Source organism: Carassius auratus, chromosome 12 (genome assembly GCF_003368295.1).
Source record: "Carassius auratus strain Wakin chromosome 12, ASM336829v1, whole genome shotgun sequence".
NCBI lineage: Eukaryota > Metazoa > Chordata > Actinopteri > Cypriniformes > Cyprinidae > Carassius > Carassius auratus.
This window is the reverse complement of record NC_039254.1, coordinates 1,868,691-1,882,353: the sequence shown is the minus strand read 5'-3', so window position 1 is coordinate 1,882,353 and position 13,663 is coordinate 1,868,691. Positions and strand designations below refer to the sequence as shown.

Below are 13,663 nucleotides of genomic sequence, written 5' to 3'. Positions count from 1 at the left end.
CAACTGAATAGAATACTATAACTGAATAATTACGTAATACTTGAATGCATCCTGACAGTATAAAGGTCTCTCTAAGTGAGTATTCTCTATTCAACAAGCAGATTTATGAGCACAACTGTATATATGAATATCCAGTGTTTACATAAATGCACAATTCCAATTAGCATTGACATATGCCAGCTTTAGCCTGCTTTCTTGAAACAAAAATATAATTTTAACCAGGTAATATTAATCAGGATGTCAATGCATGTAAATTTAATCAACATTAGAGTTGCGTCTTAAGTTCAACAAATGAACATGAATAGACATTCAGCTCATGTTCAGCTCGGACACAATCTCATGTCAGAAACACCACAGGATTTTCGGCTATGAGAACAAAACTTCTTTATTCAGGCTGAAGCCAAACAGAAGGGTTATACAGTCAAAACAGCAGCGAAAATTACTGAAAATATATCTAAAACTCTGGCTAAATTGTGCATTAAATGTGTGTTTTCCTCAAAAATGCTCACACATTTAGTGCTTGACCTGAAATGAAAATAGAGTCATGTCAAGAGGACAAGGTGAAAGCTAGTTTGTTTTGTTTTTTTATTGCCAAAAGAAGATTATGTGAAGAATCAGAGGCTAAATACCAGTAGGTGACTAATAAAGAATAGTTATCCTAACAATGTTGCCATCGTGTGGATGTCTTGAAAAAGTATATCTTTGAAAGAGAATCAAAATTCAATACCAGATAAAAAAAAAATGTTTTGAACAAATGAACGAATTAGACTAATAATTATATTTTTAATATACATTTGGAATAAGTAACAATTAAATGACTATAATCAAATCAAACATATTCGAGTGTAATTAAAATTTTCATTTTGTTATATTGTTGGGTAAATCTCATATTAATGCATGCAAATGGAAACAAAAATGTAAGCCCTCCGTTAATATATTTCTTTGTGAGTTTGTGAAAATGTTTCAGAGCTTTAATAAGTATTTTACATTTACATTACATTAAAATGTAATAATGTAGCAGAAATCATATGATAATAATATGCAAATGTTATAACAATCCTCAGTTAGCTTAACCTACATGTAGCAAGGTTTTTTAATTGTATAATACATAATATATATTTTTTCACTTTATTATATACTAAATAGAAAGTTTGAAACTCTCTATCGCCTCTCTATCTCAAAATATCTCATTATTATTTTGTATTATTAATTTTATGTATTTTTATTTTATGTTTTTTTTTACTTCTATTGATTTGTGCTCCTTTAGTTTTACCCCTTTATTGTTGCTATTACTGCTGTGAGTATAAAAGCCTAATTATTATTTATGTTGATTATTTGTATTATTTATGATGCCTAATGTTGTTGAATGTTCTTGTGTACAATTTGCAATAAGATGTTCAAATAACTATTAATAATCATCATTATCACCATCATAAAAGTGACTCTTAAAACCTTTTTGACTTTTTGACTGACAATGTGTTATTGTGTAAAATCAAATTTACTTATATTTACATTTTTTTGGAATTTGCAGTCGCTTGCTGCTGCAGCGTCATTGGGGCGTGTCCTCTGCGCGAATCGGTGACGTCAGTCCGCGCATGCGCGCTGCCCTCAGTCAGGATCCAGTCAGGATGGCGGCCTTCAGAGCGGCTCTCCTGACCCGAGCTCTAACTAAAGGAAAAACACCGGGAATCTCAAACATTATCATCGGAACAAGATCAGGTGCTGTCTTATACTTCTGCTATTTTACATTATGGGAATATACGCTATAAAACGGCGTATTATAGTATTTAATGAATGATAACCTTCAAGTCAAGGCTGTGGAGCTAACATGCTAAGCTAACCCTTGATAGGGTTTTTACGTGATTGTAAACAAATGTAATTAATTGTTAACTGCTTTGCATTCGGATTAACTGATTTTTGTTGTAACATATTATAGATTAAATGACGCTTTATTTATTATAATTTTTATAAGTGTGTTTGTTCAAAATGTGCAATTTTGTTAGCCTTGTGTGCATCAGATATTGTGTATTATATAACATAGTATGCATGTTTTTTTACATTATGTATATTTAATAATTTAACGTTATTAAACTAACTATCTGAAATTCAAGTGTATTCTTGATAATGTTGGTGTTTATGTGTGTCTAAAGAGAGCTCAGACTGTGTTTGTCAGATTTCTCTTCTTGTTATTGTGTGTAATGTGTAATCATACTAATGTGTGTGTGTGTTACAGCATCTGGTCCTTCTAAGGACATCTTACCCGGTCCGTACCCCAGAACCCCAGAGGAGATGGCAGCAGCAGCCAAGAAATACAACATGACGCTGGAAGATTACAAACCTTATCCTGATGATGGCATGGGGTGAGCCTTGGACTGCACACTTTGACTGAATATGGTATTGTTTTTCCAGGAAGATGAATGTCTGATGATGTATTATCTCTGTTGTTACTCAGGTACGGTGATTACCCCATGCTCCCGGAGCGATCGCAACAAGAGAGAGACCCCTGGACTCAGTGGGACCATCCAGATCTCAGGAGGAACTGGGGAGAGCCGGTGACTTTAACACTCATCCTTTAAATCCTGGTTTCTGTTTGATGCATCCACACAAGTGCATGCATACATTTACAAAGCCATTTTTCTGTTTTTTGACACTTGACCGCATGCACTGTTTTGGCTTGTAAACAAGTCAAGAGGCATTTACTTGCCATTTGCATAGTTAACACTTGGGAAAACTGTGCATGGTCTGTGGAGATTTCTCTCCTGATTCAGACTTGAGAAAGTGGATGTTTTGTGATGTTTATTTAGATACACTGGGACTTTGACATGTACATCAGGAACAGGGTTGACACGTCTCCGAGTCCCGTGGATTGGAGGACCATGAGGAACCAGCTGCTGGGGTTCGTGGGGTTCATGATGCTGATGTTTGGTTTGGGCGAGATGTTCCCCAGCTATCAGCCCGTGGTGAGTCCAGGGAGAACCATATGAGCTGCACAGAAGATAAATAGTTCATTTACAGAATATTTCAAAGAGAAGTATGTTATTTCTGCATCAGTGGCAAACTAGGAATTGCAAACATTTTTAGCTTGATTAGAAAAGTGGTTCACCAGAGTTAATCTAGCATTATATTGCATATACTATTATAAAGCATTGTTTTCCACAGCTGTCATGCATGAGTCTAATCATCAGTGTCTATCTGTTTCCAGGCTCCTAAACAGTATCCGTACAGCGACCTGTATCTGGAGAGAGGCGGAGATCCTGAGAAAGAACCAGAACCTGTCAAACATTATGAAATCTAATGCTAGAAACCTCTCTGTTTCAAAACTTGTGTATATTTCTGTCTCTCTAATAAAGTTTACTTAAATCTCGTCTGTCGGATTTACCATGTCTTGCCTTTCATTCAAATGAGACCTTAAACTATCATCAGCATTTCATTGTGTGTAGTATAATTATTAATAATGATATAAATAACATTTTTGAAACAAATTTTTTTTGTTGTTTCATGGAAGTGTCTGCTGTTCAGATGTGTGTTAGTTACATGCATATATAAATTTTTTATTACCTTTTAACATCAGATGGGATGTCAGTAGTCAGTCTTTGAACTAAAAGTTCTAAATAAAATGCATTTAATAAGAACAGCATTAAGTGTTAAATAATAAATAATAATTTGTGTGTAGATGGCTTTTTCATATATATGGGCACTTTTGGCTTAATTTAAGCGATGTTGGCATTAGTAGAAATATAAATCTAGTCGAGCAGTCCTCCTCGTTTCGTAAATATTGTCCCTCGCCCGCTTCCGTACTGGACTACAATTCCCCGCCTGGACCACATTCCCCATGAGTGACGCGCGAGGAGCGCCGTAAAACTCTCTTCAACACACAAACGAGACTAATAATCACAAACAACCGTGAGTACACACACAACACTCGCTGTAATCTGACGTTTTTAGGATTAAGTCAAGCTTGTGATGTGAGATTGTGTGTGATCTCGATCTCATCCGTGTGTTTTGTCGGTTTGTGGCGCGCAAAGACAGTGAGCAGCGGGTTTATGATGCTAACGCTAACAGCACTCGATCAGGAACAAACTGTGATTATATCAACACATTTCTACTCTAATATTGGCTTCCTAAGACATTTATCTCACACATAGTTTATGATGATGAAAAAAATAATCTGAAACTAGGAGTCTGAGACGTAATATAGGATGTATTTGACATGGATTTGATTCTGTCAGGATTGTTGCGCTAATGTGTTAAGTGTATTGATTCAACGTAATTATAAGATACGGGTTCTTTAGGTTGGTCTGACGTTGTTAATTCACTTAGTTTAATTACAAACTTAGTTTGCATTTCGTATTTGTACATAATATACCTATAAATTGTCCATTTGTATGTTGTCGTTCCATATTTAATGCACTGTGGAAGCTTCTGTCACGAAAACAAATTCCTTGTATGCGTAATTTAATGAATACAGATTGTCTCTTCAGGGTTTCAGAGGAAGATGAGGGTGAAGGAGATACTCAGGACAGCGACACAGGCATGGAGTCCTGCGGCGAAGCACCCCACGTACCTGGCCTTAGGTAACTGTTCACCTGTGTGTTATCTCGTACTTGTTCTTCTTCAGATGCATCAGTAATGCTGGAGTATTCTGGTCTTCTTCACTGTCTCGTGTCTCCAGGTACAGCAGCACAGCAGCTCGACGCGTCCTTCAACACCAGTGCCGCTCTGGAGATCTTCGAGGTAGATTTTGCTGATACATCTATGGACATGAAGCTCAGAGGAACTCTGCCCACCTCCAACAGGTCAGTTCTTCTGGAAACTTGGACTGTGTTTGGAATATCATACAGTACCGCTGCCATATGATGTGGATTATACAGAGTACCGTTCAGAAGTTTGGGCATTGCAAGGTTTTTCATGTTTTTTAAGTCTGTTATGTTTACCAAGGATGCATTTATTAGGTAAAAAATATAGTAAAAATGTTAAATATTATTAGAATCTAAAATAACTGTTTTTGTGTGAATATCTATTAAAGTGTAATTTATTTCAGTGATGCAGCGCTGTATTTTCAGCATCACTACTCCAGTCTTCAGTGATCTTCAGAAATCATTCTAATATGATGATTTGCCACTCGAGAAATATTTCTGATTATCAGTGTTGAATACATTAATATTTTTGTGAAAACTGTGATGCATTTTATTTTTCAGGATTCACAGATGAACAGAAAGTTCAAAAGAACAACGTCTTTCATTAAAAAAAAAAAAAAATGAAAATGTGAAAATGCAAATTAACCTTGCATTCTAGCATGATCTCCATGACTTCAGCACAGACACACACTCAGAACATGTGCAGATCTGGTTGAGTTGTGTGAATGATGTCTGGGTGTGTTTATCATCTCTCTCCACACTGAGCTGGACAGAAAACATTTCAAACATCTACTTAGTTTTGACACAAAGTAATGGAGTCGCAGTAGTTTGGTGATTATCTCTTTCTCGAATTTATCTTTATATTAGTAGTGCTTCCCCACAGCGGTGACAGAATAGCAGAAATACCGGTTGAACAGCAGCTTTGCTTTAGAGAATGAGTCAGGTGTGTGAATGAGTTCTGTGTGATCAAACACACGTGTGTGAACATGTTTCTGACACTTGTGTGTCGTGTGTCACTCTCACTGAAGTCAAATCAGTTTGTCGTTTCACAAATTGACACACAAATGGAATTTGCTGCTGTTATCACTCAAACTGCTGCTTATCTTTATATAATGATAAATAATATTTAACTTTTAACATATCTAATGAACATGGGAGTTGTGCATTTATTGTTTTTTCTTTTGTAGCAGAAAAGAATCAGACATGAGTTGAAGTGTGTGTGTGTGTGTGTGCAGGTTTCACAGTCTGATCTGGGTGGCGTTCGATCTGGAGGTGAAGGGTTCGTCTGGGCGTCTCATCGGAGGCAGTGAGAGCGGAAGCGTCACCGTCTTCAGCCCTGATGTTATTCTCAGCGCAGGAGAGGACGCGGTGATCGGACAGTCCCTCAAACACACGGGCCCCGTGCGAGCGCTCGACTACAACCGCTTCCAGGTAGAGCTCAGACTCACGCTTCAGATCCCATCACATCCGTCCCGCTTTCACAAACACACGTGTGCTTCCTCCACATCAGAGCAACCTGATCGCCTCCGGAGCCAGCGATTCAGAAATATACATCTGGGACCTGAACAACTTCAGTAACCCCATGACCCCGGGCGCTAAGTCTCAGGTAGGAGCCTGGCTTTCTTCTGTTGGGTTATTGTTGTGTCAGTGTTCAGAAAGTGACTGCATCTGTCTCTGTATCTTCAGCTCTGTGAGGTAAGAGAAGCTCGTTGGTTCTTGTGAGGGTTTGTGGTGGTTTGGGTTTGGATTGACCTCTTCTCTAACCATACATCTCACTAAACAATGGGTTACTACCTGAAAACATGAGTGTGTTTGCTTGTTTTGGATGGGTTTTGTGTTGTGCATATTACTAAAAATGTATACATGTTAATATTATAATGGGTATAGATAGATATATTGTATGAGTTCACTAAATATTTATGTATTTTAACATTATAATGTGTGTCTAACTGGGTTTATATATAGATATGAGGTCATTAATGATTAAAACGTGATGATTTAAATTTTATGATGGGTGTATAAATGGATATGGATAGATATGAGGTCACTTATATTATAATGGGTAAATAAACTGGTATAGATCTGTATGGGGTCACTAAATATTTTTTTCAAAGTATTTCTAACAATTGTTTTTATTTTTATTATAATTAGATTTTTTTTTTTTTTTTACTGAACTGGTTAAATGGACATTTGTATGGACATATATGAGGTCCCTAAATATTAAAATGTAAATATTTTAATATAATAGGTGGCTAAATGGGCTAAATATATCTATAAATGAGTTAAATTTAATATTATGATTGGCTAAATGGGTATATATCAAGAGGTCAGTAAATATTAAAGTATATGTATTTTCTCATAATGTTTGGGTTTTGATTAACCCTTTGTAAAATCTCTTAGTAAAGTCCATCTGACTGAACAGTGGGTTGCTCCCTAACACAGTTGTGTGACGGTGTGTGAGTGTTGTGCTGATCTGTCGTGTGTTAGCCGGCGGAGGATGTTAGCGTGGTGGCGTGGAACAGTCAGGTGCAGCACATCCTTGCGTCCGCAAACCCCAGCGGGAAAGCCATCGTCTGGGATCTGAGGAAGAACGAGCCCATCATCAAAATCAGTGACCACAGCAACCGGGTGAGAGCATGCACACCCTTCAGCGCTGGAGGAAAGCAGAGGACATCAGGCATGTTGTGAACCTGCCGTGTGTGTGTGTGTGTGTGTGTCAGATGCACTGCTCGGGGATGTTGTGGCATCCAGATGTGGCCACTCAGCTGGTTCTGGCATCGGAGGACGACAGACTTCCGGTCATACAGATGTGGGACCTTCGGTTCGCCACCTCTCCGCTCAAAGTCCTGGAGAGCCACACCAGGTAGAGACTCACACCAACAGACCGTGTCCGATTCAGCTGATTCCTTCAGCTCACGTCTGCTCTTCTCACTGTTCCAGAGGGATTCTGTCCATCTCGTGGAGTCAAGCCGATCCAGAGCTGCTTCTGAGCAGCGGGAAAGACAACCGGATCCTGTGCTGGAACCCAAACACCGGAGAGGTGCGTCACTCACACCTGCTGCTTTTCTGATGGGTTTTATTTTTTATTTTTTGTGTCCGACACTTAGATCCAAAGTGACTTGTTACGTGTCTTTTTTTATATGATTAGTTTTAATCTATTTTAAAGATTGATTTTCACAGTATGAACAGACAAAATAAAATGTTGTTACATTTTTAAAATACTAAAAAAATTAATAGATCTGTTAAAGGTGTTTTTTTTTTAAATAATGCATATTATTATTTGTTATTATTTATAATGTAATGTACTATTAATATTATTATTATTATTATTATTATTATTATTATTATTATTATTATTATTATGAGGGATAAATGTATCTACTGTCATTTTTGTGTGGTTAATATTTTTTTTCTGTTTCTTTTAAAGATTCACTTTCACAAATGCTTTAAAAAAATAACCTTTCATTTTATACAATTAATAAAAAATTAAAGTGGTGTTAATTTATAGCAAAATAATATATTTTATTAATAATCATATATAATATATTAGAAAATCTATAATGTATTATTATTATCATTATTTCATAAAATAAATTACAACATAAAATATAATATAATATTATATAATATAATATAATAATAATATTGAATTATTTTATTACAGCTTAGCATAGCTATTTAATATATATATATATATATTATTAAAATATAGAATATGTAATTAATAACTAAAATAATATAAAATAAATTTAGTAATTGTATTATAAAATCAGCATTTTATTATTATTAAAATATTGATTAAATAACTAAATAATAATAAATTTTATATGTATATCAGTGTAGGATCTTTGGATCCCGTGTCATGCCTCGTCTCTGGTGTTTCAGGTGATTTACGAGCTGCCGACAGCCAATCAGTGGTGTTTCGATGTGCAGTGGTGTCCTCGTAACCCCGCCCTCCTGTCGGCCGCATCGTTTGATGGACGGATCAGTGTGTACTCTGTGATGGGAGGACGTCTTCAGCAGCATCAGCACAGCACGGTGGACCAGGTGAGACTCTGGGAACATCTGACCGGCTGTTCTTTGAGGAGTGATCATCACATGATCTCTCTCTCTCTCTCTCTGTTCTCAGATCTCGGCTTCGTTTGACACCAGCGACCCGTTTGGAACCGGTCAGGCTCTTCCTCCTCTACAGGTTCCTCAGCCCACGGTGGAGACCACCATCATCCCTCCGCTGAGGAAGCCGCCCAAGTGGGTTCGGAGGCCTGTCGGCGCGTCCTTCGCTGTGAGTGTTTCAGACACATTGAGAAAGTTGGGTTTTAGTCTTCATTTCCTTAACGAAATCTATGACGAAAAATGTTCTTCAACAATGTTTTATTAAACGATAACTGAGATTATATCAGCATGCATTATTGATGACGATGTTGTTGTTAAAAGAACAAAAACTTCACCAAATGCTTTTAATTTGGATAATTGTAAAAAAAAATCCCAAGTGAAAGCTGTGACACTGATAACTGCTTCTGTGCTGTAAGGTTACAAATGATAAAAACTAAAAGTTACATTTGACTCCAGGTTAACATTAAAGCTGCGTCCCACATGACACACTACACACTGTGCTCAAGCGTGTAGAGTATGAATTACATCACTCATAAGTGTTGTCTGATAGCTCCTCCCCCTTCGTGACGTAGTCAAAGCTGCATGAAGTGTCCAGTTTTTCCAGTTATTTAGGTGCATCATCTGGGTATTTAAAGTGCGATTCTTTTCTCTCGCTTCTGTCTCTAGTTCGGAGGGAAGCTGGTGACGTTCGAGAACCCTAGTGTGGTTCCGCAGCAGCAGCAGCCAATCAGGCGACAGGTGCAGGTGAGTCAGGTGACCACAGAGACGGAGTTCCTCCATCGTTCGTCCGAGCTGCAGGCCGCTCTACAGTCTGGATCCTTCACCAGCTACTGCCAGGACAAGATCAGGAGCGCCCCGTCTGACGCCGAGCAGGACATCTGGAGGTTCCTCATGGTACAGACATCCACATTCACACGCAACACAACTCCACATGTGTCCTGGATGCATGACTTCTCAGCCGTTGTAAATATCTCAGTGGTTGTTCTGTGGTGTTTTAACAGGTGAACTTTGAAGAGGAAGCGCGTGTGAAGTTTCTGCGGCTGCTGGGCTTCAGTAAAGACGAGCTGCAGAGGAAGGTATCATCACATGAGGCCACAGCACGGCCGACATTCAGAGGCAGTCACTAGTCGTTATATTAGGAGGAGCGGGGTAAACTGGGCCACCCATGCACTGAAGTTGTCCTATAAAATGAGACATTTGTTTTAAATGCAAAACAAAATATGACATTTTCTAGATTAACATCTTATCCAAACTTTATTAATTTTCAGATGTTTTGCCATGAAAATCATTGGAATAATGCATTTCTAAAAATATCCATACTATATTCCACCAACATCCACATTTTACTAAAGACAATAATAATAATAATAATAATAACAAAAATAATTCAAATTAGACAACTAATAATAACGGTAATGAGATAAGAATACTACTACTACTACTTATGATAATAATGATATAAACGACAACGGTAATAATAATGAAAATAACAATAATGCTAATAAGATTAATACAAATAATGCTTATAATATAACCTAATAATATTTTTTTTTTTTAGTAATAATTCTAATTAGAATATTGGGTTAGTGTTAATTATTTGAATGTTTATTCTTATTATTTTTAATATCATTTTAATATAATTATTAAATATAAAATTTATTAAAAAAAATATTCTTTTTTATATGAGTCTGTTATTATCAGCAAAATATTATTATTATTATTATCATTATTATTAATATAATTTATTATTAGTTGCAGTGTTCTTTAAATTATTATTGTTGTTATTATTATTATTATTATTATTATTATTATTATTATTACATTTAGACTTTGTCTCTTTTATTTCCTGATGATGCTTTGTGAGAGAAACAGCCCCATCATTTGTGAGTGGATCTCTAATTTGTTACGCCTGTGTTTCTGCAGATCTCAGCGTGTTTGGGGAGGAAGCTTCATCCGAACGGTTTAGACGTGAATGATCTGACGGAGAAGATGCAGACGCTCTCTGATCAGGTGTGCATCAGCTGTGCTTTAAATCATGGCATGCGTGCTGGAGATCTCATGTTTTACTGTACCTGATGTTGAATCGTCCAATCAGAGAGCAGAGGAGTCGGGCGGAGCTGCAGACGGTTCGTCGGGGCGTGAGTCTCCGGCTGATTTCTTCAGTCAGCTACCAAAGAAAGAGAAAGACCGAGCTCCGTTCCAGATCCCCGTGTCCTCAGGTGAGCGTCTCTGAGTGACACGCATGTTAATAACGTTCTGATGTTGATGTTTGGGTGTGAATGTGCTGCTGTGTGGAGCAGATACGGACGGTCTGATCAGTCAGGCTCTGCTGGTGGGGAACTTCGAGGGCGCCGTGGATCTGTGTTTGAACGACGGCCGTTTCGCCGAGGCCATCCTCCTGTCAATCAGTGGAGGGGAGGAGCTACTGAAGAAGACCCAGCAACACTACCTCCACCGTCAGACCAACAGCGTCTCCATGGTAACACTCATTAGCATCTGTACATGATGTCACCTTCGTTACGAATTCATTCATCAGTATTCACTTTCAATCTCCACTTTAAGTGTTATTGAATTGTTTTATATTGATTTATTTGTATTATTATTATTGGTTTTAGTAGTAGTTGTTGTCTTATTACAATATTATTAATCATAATATTAAAAATATAACTTTTTGTAACAATAATAATAAGTATTATAAAAGTGTCTTTGTTGTTAGTTTTATTGAATATATTAAAATGACTAATAATAATAACAATTAGAATACCACTACTGCTACAAAAATTAATACTAACAAAAATTATTTTGTTGTATATTATAATACTTGTTATAAAATATTATAAAGTTACTGTTGTTGTTAGTGTGGTTATTAGTCGTTATTCTTACTATATGATTATTATTGATTATAAGATGACTGATAACACAAATAATTAAAATTAGATGACTAATAACAACCTTATTGTTTATTATTACTCTTAGTTATTATCATTATTATTAATGGTATTGATATTATTTATGCCAATTTCTTATTAGTCATTATTATTGTTGTTTTTATTAGTCACAATATTCTTTAAATTACTAGTATTATTATTAGTCACAATGATTTTATTAGTATTATTATTAGTCACTGTATTTTTATTAGTATTATAATTAGCATTATTATTAGTAACAGTATTATTATTATTATTATTATTATTATTATTATTAGTCACAGTATTAGTGCTATTATTATTATTATTATTATTATTATTAGTCACAGTATTAGTATTATTATTAGTCACAGTATTATTATTATTACTATTATTATTATTAGTAACAGTATTATTATTATTATTAGTCACAGTATTAGTGCTAGTATTATTATTATTGCTACTATTATTATTAGTAACAGTATTAGTAGTATTATTAGTCACAGTATTATTATTATTACTATTATTATAAGTCACAGTATTATTATTAGTTACAGTATTATTATTACTATTATTATTAGTAACAGTATTAGTATTATTATTAGTCATAGTATTAGTATTATTATTACTATTATTATAAGTCACAGTATTATTAGTATTATTATGAGTCACAGTATTATAATTATGATGTATTAATGAGTTGTTCTTCCCGGTCAGCTGATCTCGTCCGTGGTCACTCAGAACTGGCGTGATATCGTCCAGAGCTGTGAGCTGGATAACTGGAAGGAGGCGCTAGCGGCCCTGCTGACCTACGCTAACCCCGAGGAGTTCGCTTCTCTCTGCAGTGAGAACATCACCAGTCTAACATCAGTTTCTTGATTAGTCTGATTAGTCTTGATGAGCTCTGAATGCAGCTCGTCCAATCAGAGCTCAGAGTCTGGAGTGATTGACAGCTCTCTCTCTCTCTGTGTGTAGATACTCTGGGCTCTCGTCTGCAGGCTGAAGGCACAGAGAAGCGCTGTCTGCAGGCCTGTCTGTGCTTCATCTGCTCGGGGAACATCGAGCGTCTGGTGGAGTGCTGGACGTCACAGAGAGACTGTTCTTCTCCGCTGGCGCTGGAGGTCACGCACACACACACACACACACACACTGATTCACACTTATATCGAGCTAAAGCTGTCCTGCGCTGACGTCTGTGTTCATGTGCGTCTGCAGGATCTGGTGGAGAAGGTGATGATCCTGCGCAAGTCAATCGAGCGTCTGCGTAACGGTGAGGTTTGTGTTCAGAGCTCAGCGCTGACTGAGAGACTCGTCCAGTACTCCAGCATCCTGGCATCACAGGGCAGCCTGACCTCAGCACTCCGCTACCTGCCTGACAGCCCAGACCAGGTGCACACACGAATACACATTCATATCTGTGTCCCTGCAGCACAGAAACAGTCATCAGCAGCACACAGATATTTGAAGCAATAGACAACAATACATTATATCAATTTTTCTTTTATTCCAAAAATCATTAGGATATTAAGTAAAGATCATGTTCCATGAAGATATTTAGTACAAGTCCTACTGTAAATATATAAAAACTTCATTTTTGATTCGTAATATGCATTGCTAAGAACTTCATTTGGACAACTTTAAAGATGATTTTCTCAATATTTAGATTTTTGTGCTCCCTCTGATTCCAGATTTTCAAATAGTTGTCTGTCAAATATCGTCCTGTCATAAGTTGGAGTTCATCTTAAAGGGGGGGTGAAATGCTCGTTTTCACTCAATATCCTGTTAATCTTGAGTACCTATAGAGTAGTACTGCACCCTTCATAACTCCAAAAAGTCTTTAGTTTTATTATATTCATAAGAGAAAGATAGTCTGTACCGATTTTTCCCGGAAAAACACGAGCGCCTGGAGGCGTGACGTGTGGGCGGAGCTAAAGAATCACGAGCGCGAGTAGGCTTTTGCGTCGAGAGCGTTTGGAAGCTGTGACATTACCATGAGGACAAAACCAT

At 36.7% G+C, this 13,663-nt stretch overlaps 2 protein-coding genes across 4 annotated transcripts in view; both read left to right on the top strand.

Moving 5' to 3' along the window:
- Window positions 1-1,563: 1,563 nt before the first annotated feature.
- On the top strand, window positions 1,564-3,367 carry LOC113111441 (NADH dehydrogenase [ubiquinone] 1 beta subcomplex subunit 8, mitochondrial-like). The gene is made up of 5 exons (XM_026276193.1): window positions 1,564-1,719; window positions 2,234-2,360; window positions 2,453-2,552; window positions 2,805-2,960; window positions 3,203-3,367. Exons 1-5 carry the CDS (start codon window positions 1,596-1,598, stop codon window positions 3,293-3,295), a joined length of 600 nt encoding a protein of 199 aa, XP_026131978.1. The 5' UTR covers window positions 1,564-1,595; the 3' UTR covers window positions 3,296-3,367.
- A 433-nt stretch (window positions 3,368-3,800) lies between these two features.
- The window catches only part of sec31b (SEC31 homolog B, COPII coat complex component), a 29,166-nt gene continuing 19,303 nt past the window's right edge, over window positions 3,801-13,663 (top strand). For 2 of the 3 annotated variants that reach the window (XM_026276156.1, XM_026276154.1), the window contains exons 1-19: window positions 3,801-3,903; window positions 4,482-4,574; window positions 4,673-4,796; window positions 5,873-6,068; window positions 6,148-6,243; window positions 6,324-6,332; window positions 7,125-7,265; window positions 7,358-7,500; window positions 7,578-7,677; window positions 8,523-8,684; window positions 8,767-8,919; window positions 9,417-9,644; window positions 9,752-9,826; window positions 10,674-10,760; window positions 10,846-10,969; window positions 11,051-11,229; window positions 12,374-12,500; window positions 12,632-12,777; window positions 12,872-13,045. In XM_026276156.1, the coding sequence (XP_026131941.1) occupies window positions 4,496-4,574; window positions 4,673-4,796; window positions 5,873-6,068; window positions 6,148-6,243; window positions 6,324-6,332; window positions 7,125-7,265; window positions 7,358-7,500; window positions 7,578-7,677; window positions 8,523-8,684; window positions 8,767-8,919; window positions 9,417-9,644; window positions 9,752-9,826; window positions 10,674-10,760; window positions 10,846-10,969; window positions 11,051-11,229; window positions 12,374-12,500; window positions 12,632-12,777; window positions 12,872-13,045 (2,343 nt within the window). In that variant the 5' untranslated portion in view covers window positions 3,801-3,903; window positions 4,482-4,495. The remainder of the gene's footprint in view (window positions 3,904-4,481; window positions 4,575-4,672; window positions 4,797-5,872; window positions 6,069-6,147; window positions 6,244-6,323; window positions 6,333-7,124; window positions 7,266-7,357; window positions 7,501-7,577; window positions 7,678-8,522; window positions 8,685-8,766; window positions 8,920-9,416; window positions 9,645-9,751; window positions 9,827-10,673; window positions 10,761-10,845; window positions 10,970-11,050; window positions 11,230-12,373; window positions 12,501-12,631; window positions 12,778-12,871; window positions 13,046-13,663) is intronic. The other variant, XM_026276155.1, reaches the window with a different exon arrangement.